General features: G+C 35.8%; 1 protein-coding gene across 2 annotated transcripts in view; it reads left to right on the forward strand.

The window, feature by feature from the left end:
- LOC117403386 (elongation of very long chain fatty acids protein 5-like) overlaps window positions 1-16,287 on the forward strand; it is a 34,541-nt gene extending 18,254 nt beyond the window's left edge. For both annotated transcript variants that reach the window (XM_034005500.3, XM_034005499.3), the window contains exons 5-9: window positions 3,638-3,715; window positions 8,924-9,095; window positions 9,512-9,636; window positions 12,846-12,980; window positions 13,336-16,287. In XM_034005500.3, coding sequence (XP_033861391.1) covers window positions 3,638-3,715; window positions 8,924-9,095; window positions 9,512-9,636; window positions 12,846-12,980; window positions 13,336-13,464 — 639 coding nt within the window. In that variant the 3' untranslated portion in view covers window positions 13,465-16,287. The remainder of the gene's footprint in view (window positions 1-3,637; window positions 3,716-8,923; window positions 9,096-9,511; window positions 9,637-12,845; window positions 12,981-13,335) is intronic.
- Window positions 16,288-23,241: the final 6,954 nt, after the last annotated feature.

Genomic DNA, 23,241 nt, shown 5'->3' on the forward strand with positions numbered 1-23,241 from the left:
AATAGCTTACCTGCACTATCAATTATTATCGGTATCCAATCGGGATCTGCCAATATAGGTAGATAACCATCGGCTATCGGTATCGGCCAAGATCTTTATCGGTGCAAAAATAATTGACAAAACCAAGCTTGATATAAAATGCCTTGGAATCAGTCAGATTCATTTTCATATCCAGATCTATGTGCACCAGATGGCCATTTGTCAAGGTCACCATAATTCAGGTCCACAGAAATCTCTTGATTTGCTACTGTAGTATCTTTTACCCTATTCTAGTGCTCCAGTATTTGTCCATCAGCCTGGGATTTGTGCACAAGTCACAGCAATAATGAAAAACAAAAGGGAATTATATTCCCCATTGAACAATAAGGATCTGTTCATTCATTAGCAACACCTTGCACAGTTCTAGAACTATCAATATACTGTATAACTACCTCTTAATTAGAGATTATAAAATGCATTTCTCAGCAGTGTTTAGCCAGCTTATAGACTGAAGCATATATGAATATAATTGATAATCACTGTAAGACTATATTTATTATCACTTTGGTTTAAAAAGCTGACCCTAACATTAAAGCTTTAATGGCTTTTTGCAAGTCGGCAGTGTGCTAAGAGAACTAGGACCTTTCATCATGGATTAATGATGCCTCAGTGGAACAGGCCACACACGCAACACTTTTCATGCACTATGAAGGTCACCTGCGTTCTATTGTTAGAGAAGCAACACAAGCAGAACGTTTCTGACATATTAATGCTGCAAAGCCTGCTTTTATAAAAAGTATTTTTTTGTGAGATGTCTGTCTTTTTTAATAACTAAATAAGATGAAACTTGTTTTGTTTAAAGGATCTTTATAATTATTGATTGACCACTATAAAATATGTCATATGGACCTTAAATGTCTTGCATGGTAGGTTTAAATTAACTTATTCTTCTTGAACTGACATTTAGGGTATGAAGTGAATAATTATTTTGTGACAATACTGTATTTATAAATATTTTCCAATTTTGACAAAACTTTAGCTAAATTATTGAGTAAGCTTGTTGTATATGTAGGCTGTTTGTGCTTCAGAATGTCTGTATGCCTAACTCAATTTTCAAAAGGATATTCTTTAGCACAAGTTATTAGGAGCATCCTGTTTGCCCGTCTGTCTCTCTCTCCCATATGCCACATTTTAGTTGTAATTTTGAACTCATGCTTGTTTTATTACAGAGAATCCGACTTTCCTGTAAGTCGTTAGTTTAGCTTTATAATGATTGGAACAGGCAGTCTCGTAAAGAGTGGTTAATAAATGGATCGGTGTGGGGCTTGAAGTACTCACTCACCCGGTGGGAGGACAGCCCCTCGAGGTAGCCTTGGCCCTTGAGGCACGCTTTCTAGGCAGTGTGTAAAAGTGTATATTGTCATGGCTTGTACGATTCTTTCTCTGTGGATAAACAGACTTACATTATCAGTGTTATCAATACAGCCCCTGTCATGATAAATAACCTAGACTGTTGCATTGTTTAATGTATTATATTTCAACAACCTGTGGCTTCTTGGCATTAAACTTTTCTGAAAACCTGAACACTGCATCTTTTAAATATATTTAGAAATATTATTTTACATTAATGTAATACAGAGAATTATTTGATCGCATGATACAGCTTTGATTGCATAACACAGCTTTGATGGCATGACACAGCTTTGCTTGAATGACACAGTTTTGATTGAATGACACAGCTTTGAATGACACAGCTTTGAATGACACAGCTTTGAATGACACAGCTTTGAATGACACAGCTTTGAATGACACAGATTTGATTGAAAGACACAGCTTTGATCGAATGGCACAGATTTGCTCGCATGACACAGCTTACATTCAGTAGACATACAGAAGGGTAAGAAACTGTCTCCTTTTCTTTTTCAAAAAGGGACATTTGATTACATTTCACATAGATACTGGTACATTTAGATATGGTTAAACACTAATCTATTCCATTAATACTACTTTCCTAGAATATTGTCAAATATCAAGTTTTTAGGAAGGTAATGAATATGTGATAGAGATATAGCACAGGCATGATTCAGCTATATTGGAGGTTGCTTAGCAGAACATTTCAAGTATAGCCTATTCCAGAGATACATTTTGGGAATAACATGATAACTGATGACCAGGGATCCTAGATTTCCGCAATAAAAAAAATTAAATCCTGCTGAAATGATCCAAACACAGTGGTCCGTTTCAGTGTTTTGGATGGCCCTGCTGTTTCAGCCTCATCTTGTTTACGTTTCCTTTCATACAATTTATGTTTAGCGCTTCCCATGTGTTCTACAGTGGTCTGACTCTGAGTGTAATCTACAGCCTTGCTGCATGAAGTACAAAACAGCACATTACCATCGACGTGAAATTCGTCCTTGCCAAACTCATTGATCCCGTCTTTAGGGTTGATTTTTATTGTTTTCGGCGTCTTTGAACAGCTCTGAATACTGAAGTAAACTGAACTTGAATACCAGAAGCAGTTTTATTAGACAGGTATGTTTACGTAAATTGAAAGCAAAGTTGCCTGTGTTAATGTTTATATTATACTTGTATTGATTTGGTTATTATCAAACAAACAAAAAAAGCCTTGCATGGTTTTTGACCCTCCCCAAGTGTAAAACTAAAAAACATAGAAAATCTGTTTTATTCTGCAGCAAACATATTCCTAGGATCCCTGCTGATGACACACAAGTTATTCATTAATTCACAGTATTTTTGTTGGGTATCCAGAGTATAATTGGTTGATCGAATGTGATGTACAGTTTTTTGCCAATGCATCCCTTTTTCAACAACATTGTCATCACTGCTAGGTATTAGGTATGCAATTCACCTGTTTCTCTGACAGCCCAACCCATGGTTTGTACAGATTATGTCAGAGTTGTCAAAACAGAATCCCCCCCCCCCCCCCCCCAAGGGCAAGTTTCATGGATCCTATTCAGAGCAAGTATCTGTTCACTCTTACTGTCCATCACATATCTCGGCTGCAAGTTATCAAGTAGCTTCAGTTTGGATGAAATGCATCAACGTGGTAATCGTCTTGCATTTACCTGTACCTTAAAGCATGGTTATGTGCATTGAATTGTTCTCTGGTGTTTCTTATGAATTTCCCTAGGACTTGTTTTTATTGTTATGGCCTGACCCCTATAGAGGTTAAATGGTGAGCAATGGCATAGGTCACAAAGTCTGTGGAAATGGAAAAACACAGCTTTTCTACAGCTTGGAATGGTTATTGGACACAACACCCAACCTTAAGAAAAATCAAATTACCCAGTACCACCCCAGTTTATTAAGATAATTTAAGTAATTTAAGATACCTACGATTGTAAGTCGCCCTGGATAAGGGTGTCTGCTAAGAAATAAATAATAATAATAATAATACCTAACCTTGAACATGAAAAATTAAGAAAGTGACTAAATATGTACAATTGTAGAGTAATTATTGAGATTTTTTTTGTAATTTGTCTCACCTGTTAAAGGCACGTCCAGGTGGTGTGCAGGGTAAGTCATACATGCAAATTGGGGACAAGTGACTGGGCACGCTAAATAAATAAATACATTTTAAAAAAAGAAAACTGAGCAAAAGTCTGTTTGTGACCTGTTGTTATGTTTTTGTCTGCAGTTAGTTACAGGAGCATGGGAGGGAGGATACAATTTCTTCTGCCAGGACACTCACAGTGGCGGGGAAGCGGACATGAAGGTAAGACAGAAATGAACAGAACATAAATATCTTTACAAAATATGACAAACATTTTAGACTTTGTAGACAACCCCGCCAGCCTTTTATGGACAGCTTTTGAAGAAGCCAAAACATCTGAAAAGCTACAAGTCAATTACATTGACGAACATCAACAATCTCCAGACTCAAGGTTCTTTTACAAAAAAACAACCAGTTTAAGCTCTGTCAAAAAGAAAAGCATGGATGCTCATTTGCTGGACAGACCTGTGAACATTCTTTTGTGAGATGTCCATTTCTATTGCAAAAGTTTATAATGAGAAAAAATGGTTTATGCATATTTATCATAGCCTTAAATTGATTTTTACTTGCCTGTTGATTTGTTAAAATCTGGTCCATTTTAGTGTTACTCCTTTCAGTGACAGCGCTGTTTTCCAGGATTCTCTGCATTTGAGCAGTCGGTTTCTAGATCACTGGGCTGGGCTTTGAACCAAGTTACAAAGCCTCTAAAGAAAAGGGAAGGAAGTACAGTGTAATTTTGGGTGATTATAATATACATTGGTCAGTTTTTTTTTAGAGCAGAACTATGAAGCTTGCAGTGGAGTAACCACATGGCCACAGAGGGCTCTGTCACCTATAAGTGGGCCTGTAGCCTGTAAGTGTTTTTGCTAACTGCCTAATAAGTTCACCAGTCATTTTAAGGATAGGTTATACCATCAAGATTAAAATGTCATTAAAAATAGAATTTACACAAAGACACTCCTTGACTGATGGGTGTCCTCCAGTTCAGTCACTTTTTCCCACAGCAGTTTTTGGTGGCCAAGTGACTTTTTATAATAACCTGTTTACCCCTTATAAAAGTTTACAATTGTAAAAGCAGAGGACAGTGTAATAAGCATAGTGAAAGTATGGCAAAGCATATTATAAAACATGGTAAACTATGGTAAATGCAAGGTTTAAAACAGATCTTTTACCTCACCCTTTGATCTTTTGATTGATTAATTCTACAAATGTTCTAAATTAAAAGTGGTTGTGTGGCTTTGAAGAGAAGGGAAGTGCAGGGCAGATATATTGTTGATTGACGAATCCACAGTTTGTGCTACGAATCCATGGAAAACTCTTTCGTCAAGGAAACCACAGTCAGAACAATTCAACATAAGTGTATACTATTTTATTACGCAACAATCATTTCAATAGTTAGTACAGACGTGCTCAAATTTGTTGGTACCCCTCCACAAAAAACGAAGAATGCACAATTTTCTCTGAAATAACTTGAAACTGACAAAAGTAATTGGGATCCACCATTGTTTATTCCATATTTAATAGAAATCAGACTTTGCTTTTGATTTTTTATTCAATATAATATTGTAAATAATAAAAAAAATGAAAATGGCATGGACAAAAATGATGGGACCGCTAACCTAATATTTTGTTGCACAACCTTTAGAGGCAATCACTGCAATCAAACGTTTTCTGTAGCTCTCAATGAGACTTCTGCACCTGTTAACAGGTAGTTTGGCCCACTCTTCCTGAGCAAACTGCTCCAGCTGTCTCAGGTTTGATGGGTGCCTTCTCCAGACTGCAAGTTTCAGCTCTTTCCATAGATGTTCGATAGGATTCAGATCAGGACTCATAGAAGGCCACTTCAGAATAGTCCAATGTTTTGTTCTTATCCATTCTTGGGTGCTTTTAGCTGTGTGTTTTGGGTCATTATCCTGTTGGAGGACCCATGACCTGCGACTGAGACAGAGCTTTCTGACACTGGGCAGTACGTTTCGCTCCAGAGTGCCTTGAGTCTTGAGATTTCATTGTGCCCTGCACAGATTCAAGGCACCCTGTGCCAGGCGCAGCAAAGCAGCCCCAAAACATAACCGAGCCTCCTCCATGTTTCACTGTAGGTATGGTGTTCTTTTCTTTGAAAGCTTCATTTTTTCGTCTGTGAACATAGAGCTGATGTGACTTGCCAAAAAGCTCCAGTTTTGACTCATCTGTCCAAAGGACATTCTCCCAGAAGGATTGTGGCGTGTCAATATGCATTTTAGCAAATTCCAGTCTGGCTTTTTTATGTTTTTCTTTCAAAAGTGGAGTCCTCCTGGGTCTTCTTCCATGGAGCCCACTTTCGCTCAAAAAGCGACGGATGGTGCGATCAGAAACTGACGTACCTTCACCTTGGAGTTCAGCTTGTATCTCTTTGGCAGTTATCCTTGGTTCTTTTTCTACCATTCGCACTATCCTTCTGTTCAATCTGAGGTCGATTTTCCTCTTGCGGCCGCACCCAGGGAAGTTGGCTACAGTTCCATGGACCTTAAACTTCTTAATAATATTTGCAACTGTTGTCACAGGAACATCAAGCTGCTTGGAGATGGTCTTGTAGCCTTTACCTTTACCATGCTTGTCTATTATTTTCTTTCTGATCTCCTCAGACAACTCTCTCCTTTGCTTTCTCTGGTCCATGTTCAGTGTGGTGCACACAATGATACCAAACAGCACAGTGACTACTTTTCTCCATTTAAATAGGCTGAATGACTGATTGCAAGATTGGAGACATGTGTGATACTAATTAAAGAAACTAATTAGTTTGAAATATCACTATAATCCAATTATTTATTATCTTTTCTAAGGGGTACCAACAAATGTGTCCAGGCCATTTTAGAATATCTTTGTAGAATAAGCAATAATTCATCTCTTTTCACAGCTTCTTTGCTTTATTCTATGACATACCAAAGGCATGCAAGTATACATGATAAAATAGCTTTTAATTTCATCACTTTTCAGGAGGAATGAAGCATTATTTCAATGAGCTGTAAGGGTACCAACAAATCTGAGCACGTCTGTATATTATAGTATTACACATTTCAAATGTTACTCTTAGAAAAGGACTTGCGCTTTCAGTTTAGCATTTCATATTGTTTGCTAAAAGTAATACAGTGTGGAGTAGTGGTTAGGGCTCTGGACTCTTGAACAGAAGGTCCTGGGTTCACTGCTGCTGTACCCTTGAGCAAGGTATTTTACCCAGATTGCTCCAGTAAAAACCCAACTGTATAAATGGGTAATTGTATGTAAAAAATAATGTGATATCTTGTAACAATTGTATGTCGCCCTGGATAAGGGCATCTGCTAAGAAATAAATAATAATAATAATTATACATCAACATAATCTAAAAAAAAAAAAAATCATTATTACAGATTTATTTCCACATAAACACTCTTAACTTAACATTTTTATTTTATTTCTTCTGGACAGGTTCAGGAACAACAGCAATTTCATCGTCACTTAGTAAATCTCCATTAATTACACGGACGTTAGCTGTAAACTCAGCTTTTGCATTTCTTTCATTTAACCATTGTTCAAACAAGCTTACAGCCCACTTAAATTTTAAAGTACTTCTCGAACCGATCACTGGCAGTGATGTTCAGGTCTTCATCTATTTTAGGTATATTTCCATGTTGACAAAACAAGTTAATTGTAATTAAAATTCAGATGTTCTGTAATATACATATGCATGGTTAAAACTCCCTGGGGTCTGCAAACAAATCTGCAAAAAAACTCTACATTTCACCTAAGAGTGTTGGGAACTAAAAGTGAAATGGTGCTTTTGGCTGATTTACTTTTGCTGCGCCAATACCCTGAAAACACAAACTATCCTTGCTGTATAGAGAGTATGGCAGTTCTCGCGCTTCGCTGATAACTTGGCGTGAGGAACTACCGTTCCTCTCAATGAAGCAGAATCTGTGCAAGTTGAAGCCACATTTTCCCAAGTTAGCTGGTACTTTGCGAACGTTCGGGCAATTGCTGTGCTGACAGAGCTAGTATCTGCAGAAGGTATGAACATGACATCAGCACAAAGCAAGCCAGGTTTATTCACATTGAAATTATAAAAAGGAAATTGTCATAACTGGATGGTGCAAGACATTGGGAGACGCGTCAAAAATCACACTGGACATTTCCATCAATGCGTTCCATAAGTTTACCAACTAAAACATCACCATTTTCTATCAAATATTAACGATGAAGATTGTTGGTGTTAGGCAGTGTTTTAGCTGGTGGACAGTACTGTCACACAAAGTCATCAATACAGACCTCTCTGACAAACTCATTTACACAGTGATTCTGCACTCTCTTATTAAAGCACATGTAAAAGCTGCATAAATGGATTGCTTGTCTCTCAGTTCACTTTCTTGTTTTTGTTTAATGTGTCGCTTATTTTAGTATGTATCCGTATGTTCTTTTATTGTCAGCGCAAACATGTACCTCGATGCAGCGGTATGCATCCTCTGTCTCATCTGACCCACTTCTGCTATTTTTGCTTTTAGTATACTTCGAAACATTTGTTTTCTTTTGAATTTTCATAAACTGATTTATGTTTTCTTCCCATTCCTCATCCACTAAAAATATAATATTTTCTTGTAAGTATTTCAATTTAGTTTTTGATCAAGCTAGTAGTTACCACGCCCCGCATTTGCCACAATAATCAGACTTTGATTGGCCAACAGAATCAGGTGATAATGTGCTGGTGAACAGAGAACCACGTTTGAACGTTATTTGAGCCTCTGACGTCTAAACGTACCTGCTGTATCCTAGGTTACAGTGTATGGCTGCTTATTAAAATGTCAGTGTCAAAATAAAACAGCAATCACAATATTGTGTATTTCCTAGAAAATAGTACAAGGAAAATATTGTACAGTAGACAAATCAGGTATAAATCAGTAAAAAACAAAGTTCAGTTAAAAAAAAAAACAAAAAAAAAACTCTTGTAATATTTCGGTAAAATTTGGAATAAACCGGAAACGAAGAACACTACTTATCCATTACATAATTCATGCAAAATGATCGTGCGTGTTTATTGTGGTAAACTTTTATAAGGGACATGTATCCAGATACATGCATTCTATTTGTTTTAGTATTGTTTAACAAGTTGGTCCGCATTACATTGACATGTGATTTGTAGTTGCAATAAAGATTTTCTGAAGGAGTGTGTAATATAGAGTGAAGGCCATTCTGTTTGCTGAGGTTGCTCACCTATCTAATTTATAAGAGTGTTCTGGGTAAAAATGGATTCCCTTAATAAGTAACCGCTGTTTTATATCATATATTGGGCATATAGTTAAGCAAAAGTTTGTATTGTATGATCCAATTAATTTTATCCTTACAGGTTGTGGACTGATAATTCAAAGTGTTCACTGGCATTTGGTAATATTTATTTTGAGTTTGGTTTTTGTTTTGTTTTTTAGATTGTACGTGTCCTCTGGTGGTATTACTTCTCAAAGCTCATTGAGTTCATGGATACCTTTTTCTTCATTTTAAGAAAGAATAATCATCAGATTACATTTTTGCACGTCTATCATCATGCAACCATGCCTAACATCTGGTGGTTTGTCATGAACTGGGTGCCATGTGGACACTGTAAGTGAATTAAAAAAAAAAAAAAAAAAAAAACCTTTAATCTGAGGTTTACTTTCAGGGAGATATACTTGTAAAATATATGATATACTGGCGAAGGCCACTGTCAGTCACATCTAAAATATGTAAAAGTGTAACAATTTTCTTATATTGGTCAGATTTAGTTCTGGTGCAGGAAACATGAAAAAAAAAGTTTAATGAATGCAGGCTTTTATCAAGAATATTGAGCATCATAGCTGTTTAAATCCTTTCCTGTTTCTTTTGTAGTAAATAGTAATAGTGAAATAAACTTTATTTTATTAACACTACATCCCACCATTTCATAGTAGGAAAACCTTGTGTTACTGTAGCCAGCTTGTTGGAGGTATTGGTGGATGTGAAACATACACTGTTTTAAGGGTCTTTTTCTATTTCTGCAGCCTATTTCGGGGCCAGTTTAAACAGCTTTATTCATGTCTTGATGTACTCCTACTATGGACTCTCAGCCATTCCTGCAGTGCGACCTTACCTGTGGTGGAAGAAATACATAACTCAAGGGCAACTGGTAAGTTGGAGAACTCTGCTAAATTATAAGGGAAGCTTTACCAGTCAAACAAACTAGTCAGCTATTTAAATTAATTTAGCAACAAAACTCTAACCTAAAGCTTTCCCCTTCTCAGCTGAGTAAATAAGAAATGATTACCAATTAAAGTTGCAAAAGCACAAAACGTAGTGATAGGAAATGGTAAAGAACAATCCAGTGCAACAAAGGTATATTATAATTGCATACTTATACTATGGGAAAAATACAGTATACAAACTGTAACATCTTCTACAGGTTGGATGATGTTACCTTCTCTGAAGGTAACATGAATCATTAATAAGGCGACAACGGTGACATACCACTGCAGTCAATTCTAGTTATAGTTGGGCTTCTAGTGTCCCCTATTTATTTAAATACGCATTAACTGTATGTGTGTGAGTAAATCTGCTGCTGCACCACTTTATATCTCAGAAACCACACCGACTAAATCAAAAAGGGTTACTATATAAACGCTTAATTTCTGTATGTTTTATTATCAAAACATCAAATTGATGTTCTATTCTGTATATAACTGAAAAGCTCTGAATTTGCTCTACTGACTGTCATATAAAGTGATGAAAAGAATGACAAAGGGGAATATAGTTGGACTTCACTTGCAGTGAGTGTTCTGCTCATGTAGAGATATCAGAGCAGAGTCTCATATGAGTTCAATTGACGTGGAACAAGTGGGTAACGCTTTATATTGTGTGGCATAAATTCATATTAAATAGATATCCAATTGCATATTAAATTAATGTTTAATTATTCCTTGTTACTTTCCATTAACATTTAAGTCAGCTTAACTGTATTTTCAATTAAAAACATGTAAACAATGGGAAATTATTACATATTTTCAAGGGTAACAAAATGTAATATAAATGGATGTGATATGAATTACATTTTCAATCGACATTTGGTTAACATTTAGCAAGAAACCAGCTATTGCATATTTATTAAATATTAATTTAACATTCATTTAATATGCAATTGCATATCTGTTTTAATATTAATTTATGCCATGCAATATAAAGCGTTACCAACAAGTGCTGTGTGTCAGGCAGTATGTATTAATACTGTGATTCTTGAAATGTATTTGTTTACGACTGTAAGTCGCCCTGGATAAGGGCGTCTGCTAAGAAATAAATAATAATAATAATAACTAGAGTTGCAAGCAACTTTACGGCTTCCAAGCAGTTATCGTGAAATGTAAGCGCATTGGTTATTATAGATGAAGCTTTATCATCACAACTGTGCTAACTGTGTTAATTTTGACACAAATATTGGAATTATTGGTTAGTAGCCAATTAAAATTTTATTTGGATGCACACAAAATTCTGTTCTACCCCCCCCCCCCCTCCCTATGTGTCTTTGGGTTACATGCGCAGCTTTGTTGCAACAGATTCAGGATTTGTGACTGTTTGACCACAGTTTAGTCATAAAAATAATCATGTAACGATTTTTAAGCAAACTGTATTCATGTGACTTGTAAAGCTCATGTATTATGTATTTTTTTTTTTGTTTGTTTCGATTGTCTTCTGTTTTAAAAAGCATAGTGCAGGTTATTTTTTTATTTTTATTTTTTCATGTGGATGCAGCTGCAACAGTAGTTTACAGTATGTGTCTTTATATACTGTATTCTGTATACTTTATATACTGTATACTTAATATCATCCTTTCCACTGTAATTAAGTTACATGAGTTAGTAAAACTGTTCTTTAAACACCAGCAAAAAATGGCCATTTTAAGAAAGATTTTTTTCTCTAGCTTGTTGACTGTACCATGTTAACAGCTGTCCCCAGTGGTGGGAATGTGTAATTTCAAGGTGAAAGATGTGCAAAAATTGCATGTCACCCATATTGATTGGCTCATGGCGGTCATGTTTGTTGATGTAGGAACTTTTCCTGACTAACTTTTTTAGAGGACAGCACAAAGATAATGTATACCCAAGATTCACGTCAATCAACCAAAGGGCTCATGAGCAGTTGTTGTTTAAGTGTTTTACGCAAAATCCAACATAGCTGCCACAGCATGTGATTGATCCATTTTTCCTTAAGTACAATCAATCGTGGACATGAGCACACTATGTACAAATTTTTTCACTGCTGTACTATTTACCGTTCATGAGAAGAAGACTGTTGAATATTGTCCAAACTTTTCATTAAATCCAAGATGGCTGCCACACCATGTGACCATAGGCAGCCATATTGACCACAACACAACATCCCATAGTCCTCTACATCCGAGTCAAATTTTGTGCATTTTGGTGCAGCCAATAAGAAGTTATACGCAGTTTTATAGCCAGTTGCGTATGTCGATAATGTCATACAGCGTGGACGCCATGATTTTCACAGTAGCAACTTCCCTTGAACAAGAGTAACAGATGACCATACTGAGATGTTTTATTCCAATTTTTTTTATCAATCGGATAAGCGGTTTCAGAGAAGAAGATGTTTGAATTTTGATGATTTTATATTTTTATGGTAATTTTATGTCAATAATTAATGTGGTTGCCAAACCACACAACCAATCAGCTTCATATTAACAACAGTTAATCATGGACTATCCTTCAACATGTATAGCAATTTTCAGAACTCTGCAGTAAGCGGTTTCCAATACATAGGCGTTTTAACAAATACCGCAAAATCCAATATGGCTGCCGAACCATGTGACTTGCGCAAATTTGCTGAATATCACCATCATCCATGGGAATCTACCAATATACCGAATTTCGTGAGTTTTTGAGCATGTTCTGGCAGAAAAATAATAATAATAATAATCCTAACAAAAACAATAGGCTTCCCCAGCCTATGGCTTGGAAGCCTAATAAGGCTCTGCATTGTCCTGCAAAAACCAGAACGCCTAAATCTGATGCTGCAATTTCAAACACAAAAATTAGCTGATATATTTTTTTTTTTTTTTTTTACTTTTGACCAAATATGTCTCATGTTGTGGTTTCATGAATGTCAAACTACATTTTTCAATTATTTGTATTATTTAAATAATAAACATTAATAGAAAAAAGTCTTTAAACCATACATGGGTTAAGGTTTGATATGTTCAACTATTATCCAATAAAAATGAATGGCTTGGCAGAGATGATCTGACTTTTCAGTTTCCAGATAGTATCAGTTACTGGTTTCAAATATGATGCATATTTAGTTTAGTTACATTGTATTCTTTGTCTTTTTCAGATCCAGTTTTTATTAACAATGTTCCAGACTACCTGTGCTGTCTTTAGGCCATGTGGATTCCCAATGGGTTGGCTATATTTCCAGATATGTTACCTGATATCTCTCATTGCTCTCTTCTCTAACTTCTATATTCAGGTAAGGATATTTTTTTAAAAAGGAAATTATTTTGTAATTACTGTTGATTTTATGATGTTTTTTCTCTCAGCCAGTGATTTTGTTCAACTCCTTTTACAAATGCTAGCATTGCATCGGTGAATGGATGAACTTTAATTAATGTACTAAATGGTTTCAGAATTAAAATGGGGGTCTCGCTTTTGTGCAACACATATACAAACATCTCTAATATGTGCATGTGAGTATTTTGTCTTAACATATAGTTAGTACTGTGAACAAAAAAGCCTATTTAATAAGGCAAAGTGATTGATGCTAAATTATTACCTAGATCACTAGTGTAATCCATCTGTATTTCTTTGTTATTTTTCTAACTCAGACATACAAGAAACATGGTTTATCACGAAGAAAAGAGTATCAGAATGGATCTGCAGCTTCTCTAAATGGGCACTCTAACGGTGTTTCTTCCCTGGATAATGTGACACAAAGAAAACTAAGAAAAGATTGACTTATGCCCAAATGAGCACACCATGACTAATCTCACAATCTGAAATGTTAGCACATTAAGAATTCCCTTACGGAGAAAATCATTTTGGGTTTACATAAAAAAAGAACATTCACAATTATCTCTAAATATAAAGCTCTCTCGCTCTCTCTCTCTCTCTCTCTCTCTCTCTCTCTCTCTGTATATATATTACAATACAAACAAAGTAATATTAACCCTAAATAACCTCCTAAAGCACACATGGCCCTGTTATTCATATTAAATTAATGCTAATTATGGTTAAGGGAACAAGATTTTTAGTTTATAAAATAAAGGTACCTATTGCTTATTTTTATAACGAGATGAAGTAGGCTGATAAATTTGCCCCAGCACACCTCCCAACTCCTTTTTTATTTTAGCCTGTTTTTAGTGTGGTGATGTATGTATTCCTAGCAAGGATAGGTATTTTATAATCTCTTGCCTCAAACTCATTCAGTGTGTTCAGTCTTACATTTCCAAATGTAAATGAGGGAAACCTCACAACAAATATGCATAAGCGGTTGTGGTCGTCAATCTGCAACACACACACACATGTCTCTGCCCTTACCAAGTGATCTCCAGTGGCAATGCAATGTTTCTGTAGCATGTTTCGCATTTTGACATCCACACTGCTTCTCAATTGCAGAAACACAGCTACTGTCTCAAGACAACTCTGCAATATTATTTTAAAATCAATTGCTGTCAGTTGCCATTGAGGTTTTGGTCCAAATCACTGGTTTTATAATGGAACCCAAAGGACATTTTTCAAACTTGTATCAAAAAAAGGTCCAACCCCCATTTCAAAAGAGTATTATTAAAAACATGCTGTGAAAATAAAATGTCTGTAGGTTATTCCACATATGATGATCTGAATAACTGAATTGGGCATCTTTCCTGGAACATGTTAATATTTCTTATAGGACATTTCTCAGATCACTTACTATAAAAGGCCTAATGTTATAACATGCATTTCACACCTAATGTGATGAAGGGTCATTTTATAGATCTAATATCTGTAGTATCAAAAACCACACGCTCATAAAAATGTGATAAATCTGAGAAACCTTTTTATGTTTTTTTTGTAGATTGCTAAACAAGTTCATTGAAAATGTAGACATTTGTTTTTTTGAGTCTACAAGGAATGTAGCTAGAAATTTAGCAAATAACACACTTAACTTTTATGAGTGACAAAAAACCAGTTGAACTTTCATGTAAAAGGACTCCTTTCACACTGGCATTTCTATCAGGGTCTGGACCTGGGTTCTGGCTGCCCGGGTCACAATCCTGCATAGTGTGAAACCACGTACCTGGTTTGTATTCAGGTTAACCCGGGTCCCAGTGACCCACCTCAGGATGTGGTTTGACACGCTTTGACCTGGGTTGAGTGAGACAAACTGCACGATGGCCGACGAAATAACGAGTAGCCACGCCTGCGTGAAGGTTTTACTTCCGCAAGGAGCGTTTCTGTTTATTCTGTTTAGCCATATTTTGAGACACAGCATGAGCCAGATTGCAGCAGGGATGAAGAAACATTTGCTCTAATCAACATTTGGGCCGACGGTTCAATCCAGAGAAGCTTGGATGGAAGCGTTTGTAAGAAGCTGCTTCCGGGGCATTGATACATGTATTGTTTACTTGTGTCTGTCACCCAGGTCAACCCTGCTTTATCAAAAGCAGTGTGAAATCAGGTCCTGACCCGGGTAGGTTCCGACCCAGGTAGAGCATGCCAGTGTGAAAGGGGCTTAATATTTATGCCCTCAGGAAATCGGCTTCCTTAACTTACATTATTGCAAAAAGGTGTTGGCAATAAGGCAAATACAAAAATGATTCAGGGTAATGTAAATATAATTACATGTTTATATCCTAGTTGCAGTGTCAGTTAAGGCAAGCTTGTATATCATAATAAATATATCATTAATATAAAAATTAATTTATATATAATCAGTTAATTGTTGCATTTTTGTATTCGCCTTGTGGTTTTGCAGTATGTTCAGTACGTTCAGTGACTAAGGGGTAGATGTACTGATGGGCCCGTCGCAACGCAAACATACCACAATTTGCGTTTTCGTTACGACAATTCGCAAAGTGCACATTTTGTCATGTACTAAAAAAATATTTTAATGAAGACAGCCGCGATACACTAATTTAAAAATTATTTGCATCATCTTAGCGAGAGTTGTGTGACATTTTTTTAAATAAAATAGCGGGAGTTGAGTTGTGGTTTGCTGCAGCAGAGGGTGCCTGAAGGATAACGTTTATACATGCAAGGGTGCAAGAATCAAAATAACATGTTTTTGTTAAATGTAAACACCATCTGTACAAAGCATACTGTTCTGTCTTCATTTTACCTGTTTTAATACTGTTATATAAATAAAATAAAATGCAGTTTAATCCTATCAGATTCTGTAGTGAGGCACCAACCTTCACCCCCAAAAAGCTTTTCATAATCATACAGTAGCCCCTCGCTAAACCGGACATGTTTGTCCAACATAAGGAGGTGTCGGATTTAAAATCAATACAATAAAATCGCACACACATACATTTACATTTCTCAGTGTATTTTAAATATAAATCATTGCGCTGAAATAACACTAATGTGTTTTGGGTACGCTACACATAACATTATGTAAAAATAAAAATATAAATCTGTACAGTAGGCCTATACAGTATACAGTACAGTAGTAAAATCAAATGAATATCTAGCACACTTTCTTTTTACTTTAGCCTACTGGTAACACAAAATAAATCATGCTGCTGCATTGTACACATTGGTGTACAATGCGAATAAAAGATTATTTTAAATTGAAACTATTGGTTTTTTTTATTTTAGTTTAATTATTATTATTTTTTAACTTTGTCTACTTAGAAGCCTAGACAATTAACACACAATAGATCATGGTTCTGTACAGATGCTGAGAATGAGCTGGAGCGGTTAGTGGCACATGTGTGCAGTCTATTGCTCCCAACACCAGAAATGTCATATAAATTTGTTTTCAAGGCTTGTAAGTACACCCTGACTTTAGTGAAAATTAGGTACCTGGGTGTTTGTCTCAAAAATACATTAAACACAACTGGCAACACATGAGAAAAAGCAGAGTGGGAAATGCCAGCAACAATTGCGACCGTTTAAAACATGCTTTCAAAAGTACTTAACAAATTGATGCAATTGTATGTATCGCAATTGCCCGCAGCTTCAGTACATCTCATTACAATATTTTTGATCCCTCATTTGCACTGTCTCCATCCTGTTTTTGCAAATTTCTACAGGAACACCCAGAATTACATATTCATTTAAGGTTAAAGTGCAAATAAGAACTGCAGCTGCAAAGCATTAGTTAAAATGATGCTAACAGCGTTGCGTTTACTTAGTACATAAGAACATAAGAACATAAGAAAGTTTACAAACAAGAGGAGGCCATTCAGCCCATCTTGCTCGATTGGTTGTTAGTAGCTTATTGATCCCAGAATCTCATCCAGCAGCTTCTTGAAGGATCCCAGGGTGTCAGCTCTTGTTTTTATTTATGTATCTATTCATTTATTTAATTATTTATTGTGGTGCAGAAAGCTGGATACAGTATATGCATATAGTTTAAAAAAAGGTGCTCTATAAATCAGTATGTGTAATTTAAAATTCATATCCTTTGACTTTTACTTCCAGACTTAGTTGGACAAGGCAGCGGAATTATTGTACCTACTGAAAATAAAACAGATTATTATAATAGAAAGGGCTGGTACTCAGTTATTTTACAAGGTGTGGTTGATTTTATATATATATATATATATATATATATATATATATATATATATATATATATATATATACACATATAAGAACATAATAACAAGAAAGTTTACAAACAAGAGGAGGCCATTCAGCCCATCTTGCTCGTTTGGTTGTTAGTAGCTTATTGATCCCAGAATCTCATCAAGCAGCTTCTTGAAGGATCCCAGGGTGTCAGCTTCAACAACATTACTGGGGAGTTGGTTCCAGACCCTCACAATTCTTTGTGTAAAAAAGTGCCTCCTATTTTCTGTTCTGAATGCCCCTTTATCTAATCTCCATTTATGACCCCTGGTCCTTTTTTCTTTTTACAAGTCAAAGAAGGCCCCCGGGTTGACACTGTCTATACCTTTTAGGATTTTTAATGTTTGAATCAGATCGCCGCGTAGTCTTCTTTGTTCAAGACTGAATAGATTCAATTCTTTTAGCCTGTCAGCATACAACATGCCTTTTAAACCCGGGATAATTCTGGTTGCTCTTCTTTGCACTCTTTCTAGCGCAGCAATATCCTTTTTGTAATGAGGTGACCAGAACTGAACACAATATTCTAGGTGAGGTCTTACTAATGCATTGTAGAGTTTTAACATTACTTCCCTTTATTTAAATTCAACACTTCTCACAATATATCCGAGCATCTTGTTAGCCTTTGTTATAGCTTCCCCACATTGTCATGCTACACTTCCGACTGGTTTGCATGTGGTTTGCAATGATTGCAACAGACGCAACACTTTAGTACATCTACCCCTAAGTAGTTTATGCTTCTATAGAAATACCAAAGCCATATATCTAGTGTCAGCCATAAACAAAAACCAGTAATTTTCTCCTCCCTCCAATGCCAAACCAGGCATAATCATTAGTTTTACACCATTTGAAGTAAGCATCCAACCAAAAAAGCATGCCATCTTTATGCAAGAAAAATTGCACCTACAAAACAATTCACTGATTATTTTGTAGCATAGAACATCAGGCCCTAATAGATTTACAGATGGTTTCTGAATTTAAAAAAGTTACAATGTCAGTAGAAATTGCAAATCCCTTTTTTCCTTTTTACATTGTGGAGGTTTTTTTTTTTTTTTTGTTCGTAAGGTTACAGCCAATAATTTGAATTACCCAAAACAGAATCAATGGACTAAAACAATTAATTCAAATAACAACACTTATCCTGACTGTGTTGAAACATGTCATTTAAATGCAAATATAATGCCTTACTTGCAAATTACCTGTGTGACCCACATGTTTTTGTAAAACACTGTAATACATAAATCCTCTGTACTATAGAAGCTTGTATGTGATTGTAACACTCATTTTAAGTGTACTACTTTGGCGTATAGTACACATATGCCTTGACACTGAACTGCTGGGGCCAATGCAGAATGTGTAATATTAATGTATGAAAATGTGCTTACCAAACCTGTGTAGAAGTCTAAAACCCATTGTTTCAAATGTAATTGTTAAACAGTTTTGATAGACTGTTTGTCCAAATGTTAATGTCATGATACCAGCCCTGTCCAGTCTAGCATTTGCCATAGAATTGTGATATGCAATATTGCATTTTCAGTGGATAAACTTATTAACTTGGTCTAACAAGCAAGCAATTAAATCATTTTAAACAGATATAGTCATATGTTCGGTCATGCTGTTGTGCATTGAATTCATATCATGTCATGAAAGAGCACTTAAATAAACTATATGTCATTCATAGAAATTAAATAGTTAATCCTTTTCTTTAATGAATAAAAATGATTGTGTCAATACATAACCATTACAGTATGTATGGTGAAAAGATATGTTAAGCCATTTCCTTTCAGTTGTTACTGTGGTCATAGCTCTAAATAAAGAAATGTCTAGCATGTCTGTTAGAAATGTGTCACTCGATGTAAATACGCACTAGTACAGATATTTTAAAGGAATAGGGGACATAAAATGTATGTTCTTTTCATTTCAATGTTCATGTTGCTCAATAAACCTTTTTAACAATACAAAACACACCATCACATACTTCAAAGGTATCTTCAATCCACCATGCAGATGCTTTTTAATGTGGAATGAAGGCACCCCAGATCTGTTCCTAAATATTGTTGTCACCTGCAGGGTTTTTTTTTGTTTTTTTGAGAAGGTTGATTCATTGTTTAAAATACATTACATTATTTGTTTTTCAGTGGCTTCCAATTTCACAATGAAAGCTGCATTTGAACATAGTCCAAAGGCAAATCAGGGAAGAATAAAATCATTTCAATGCTAGAAAACTGAAGAACAAAACATTTTCTTGCCCTGCATTCTGACTAAATGATTGAAATACAGCATTCAATTACAGTACATACTGCATATACTTTTGCATGTTTAAAATTGCAAATGTATTTAAGGAATGTTAATTAAAATAAATGGCGAGTGGCCCTATACTTGCTTAATGTTTCTTTACTACAGTAAGACAACACAGCAATATAACATTACTTAATAAAGAACAATAAAGCATTACAAAATCATAATAATACCATGGACTGGTATTACACTGCAAGGGGCAATGTCTCATCCAATGACAGGAAAAGCTAAAGCAGGTGATCACATACTGTAGGCTATATCAAGGCTTTACATAAATCCTTTTTTTTAATAATACAGTAAGTTAGAAGATCACTGACCTCTCACCCCTGGTTGCAAAGAACACGACAAGAGCAATGTTTACCAAGTAGATAATGAACAATGTTTACTTCAGATTTAAAAGAAGAAAAAATATATATTTTGTCTTAATCTCACACCTGTGAACCTATCCAGCTTGAGCAGTATGATCAATCAATCTGAGCAGGAATGTTGCAAGAGAGACAAGGGAAAGAACCAAAAATGCTAAGTTTCCTACATTGTACTACAGAACATACTTTAGGAAACATATGGCCCTATTCACAAAATTAAGGACTGCTTTAAAGAATGTTTTGTTAAAGGCTTTTTTTTTTTTGAAAGACTACTTTGATTAATGAAATCAAGCTTGCAGTTTATGAAAACTTTTTCAATGGTTTTAAAAGGGTTTATTCATTTCTTATCATTTGTTTAATTTAAGCGAATTCTAGTCCCTAAAAATGTTAATAGAGCCCTTAGTTTGTGTATTACAGTATAAAGGGGATCAGGCCAGGTAGTGGTGGATCCAGAGGACAAGTGACAGGACAGGTACAGGCCTTCTCCAAATCATCTGGAGCCCCTTTCACACTGGCATGACCCAGGTCCAGATCCGAGTTCTGGCTACCCAGGTCACAGTCCCGCGTAGTGTGAAACCACGTACCTGGGTCATACCCGGGTTAACCCGGGTCCCAGTGACCCACCTCAGGATGTGGGTTGACACGCTTTGACCCGGGTTGAGCGAGACAAAATGCATGATGGCCGACGAAATAACAAATAGCCACACCTGCGTGAAGATTTAACTTCCACAAGGAATGTTTTTGCTTATTCTGTAGCCATATTTATTTTGCTTGAGACACACCATGAGCCAGATTGCAGCAGGGATGAAGAAGCATTTGCTCTAATCAACATTTGGGCCAACGGTTCAATCCAGAGAAACTTGGATGGAAGCGTCTGTAACAAGCTGCTTCCGGGGCATTGAGATGTGTATTGTTTACTTGTGTCTGTCACCCAGGTCAACCCTGCTTTATCAAAAGCAGTGTGAAATCCCATACCTAACCCGCATGACACCGCGTCCTCACCCAGGTAGGTTCTGACCCAGATACAGCATGTCAGTATGAATATAAAGACACCACTGAAAAAAAAACACTGTCATCCTTAGCATACATTTGGAAATGTTCCTATATGCAGATTTTTACAGTTCAGGCAGTGACGTAATAATATGCCCATATTAGCTTTCTCTCAACTGCTTTAATCACAGTGTGTTGATTTCTGTACCACAGCAACTAATTGTAACTGTGAAATCTAAAAAAAGATGGAAAACTCATGTCTAAGGTATAATAGTATATAATAAAACATAGATTTCAATCTGCAGATCTAATTTTATGTGTGCTGTTTCACATCTCTGCAGCAGGCAGATATACAGCACACAGAGCAGTATAAGGAGGTCCAGTGGTTAAAGAAAAGGGCTTGTAACCAGGAGGTCCCCAGTTCAAATCCCACCTCAGCCACTGATTCATTGTGTGACCCTGAGGAAGTCGCTTAACCTCCTTGTGCTCCGTCTTTCGGGTGAGACGTAGTTGTAAGTGACTCTGTAGCTGATGCATTGTTCACACACCCTAGTCTCTGTAAGTCGCCTTGGATAAAGGCGTCTGCTAAATAAACAAATAATAATACCTTCTGGCTGCTGCTCATTGAGAATCTTCTTCTGCAATGATCTAGGATGTTACTTACAGTGATACCACCTGTTTAGTAGGGTTACTATACATCCCTGGAATACAGTCATCAGCTTTTTTTGTCCAAGTCTGAACATTTGCATGAAGCCATTGCATACATTTCCTTTGAACTGTGCTTTGGATAATTATTTGCTGGTTAGGCCACTTTAAAACATTATAGAATGCAGTGTTTTTTAAATTATGAACTCATTAATTACTGTGTCTTCCTCCTGCAAACTAGTTTAGAATAGAACTGCAGTTGAATTGATATGATGTGTTTGTTTTGTTGAGGCAGCTGTAATGGTGTCATCAAAACATTCAGGTGTATACAGGTCCCAAAAGCTCACCTGGGCGGGTTCATGTAGCCACTCCCTGCTCTGGGACCATCGCAAAATCCCCACAGTTCAGTAACACTTACTTGTAATACTCTACCTTGGCCCCACAACATGCAGAGACTGAGAGGAAACTGCCTTTGAATTTACCACATTATGAATTATCTGTAGCTTTAAATAAACTGCAGTTTTAACACACTTTTGTTTTCTTTCTTTTATTTTGCTGCTAAACTTGAACTTTGCTACTAATTGTCTTAAATATAACTAAACTTGTATTTTGTTGTTGCTGTTCTAATGTAGTTAAACCTGGTATATTGCTGCTAACGTTCACTAATACTGTTAAACCCTTCCTGGGAAAAGCTGTTTCCAACCACTTACCACTCTTAATGAGAAGTGCAATCGCTGCTATATGTTGGTCTAATACCCCATGCTTTTAAATACTGTGGCTAATGGCTGGCTTTAATTCCCCCCCCCCCCCCCCCCCTTGTTTTTAATAAAACTTTGCATTTTATTGTATAGTTATTTAAACTGATTTATGTAAACCTTAGATCATTGTAATAAAGCTTTGTGAACTTTTATTTTGTCTCTGTCATTCTGTTGTCATCCCTGGTCACTTTGCCTCTATTCCAGACCTTTTAATTTAGTTTAGTAGTGCCCTCTAGTGGCGGTGTTAGGACTCGCATTGGGTGTCACCGGGTGGCTGCTACAATTCCATAGTATGTCTTGTCCATTTAATTTAAATGTTTTTAAAATCTATTTTGTGTATTTGATTACTTATTCTACTGTATAATTATGCTTACTGTAACCTATAATAGCAGTTTTATTTCACTCAGGTTAAAGCTAATGTGATTGACTCCAGAAAAGTTTGGTTCTTCATTAATTAGGCCTAGTTCATCATTAATGTCCTCGGCATCCTAATCTTTTCCTGTAGTATTGTTCTTTTTGTTTGTATTTTACTTGTCTTTCATTAAATTAATTAATTTTTACAACACCTGAAATTACTACTATGATTTTTAAATAGTAATTAGTGTATTTTATTGGATGGAATCAGCTGGCTTCATTAAATGTTTTTTTTTTTTGGTAAATTTATTTCTATTGCACACTTGTTATTAAGTTATATTTTATAACAGGCATTATAATGTATTGAATAATTGTTTTCTGTTTTGTCCGTTAATAAATGTGTTTTTAATGGAATCATGTTGCCCATTTCATGTTTATTTTATACTGTCTCAACTTACCCCACACTGTGTCTCAACTTGCCCCGTGCATGGGGGAAGTTGAGACACTTGCTAATTTTTTTAAAAACTTATTTTTTAACAAATTTGTTTAA

Source organism: Acipenser ruthenus, chromosome 5, assembly GCF_902713425.1.
Source record: "Acipenser ruthenus chromosome 5, fAciRut3.2 maternal haplotype, whole genome shotgun sequence".
Lineage (NCBI taxonomy): Eukaryota > Metazoa > Chordata > Actinopteri > Acipenseriformes > Acipenseridae > Acipenser > Acipenser ruthenus.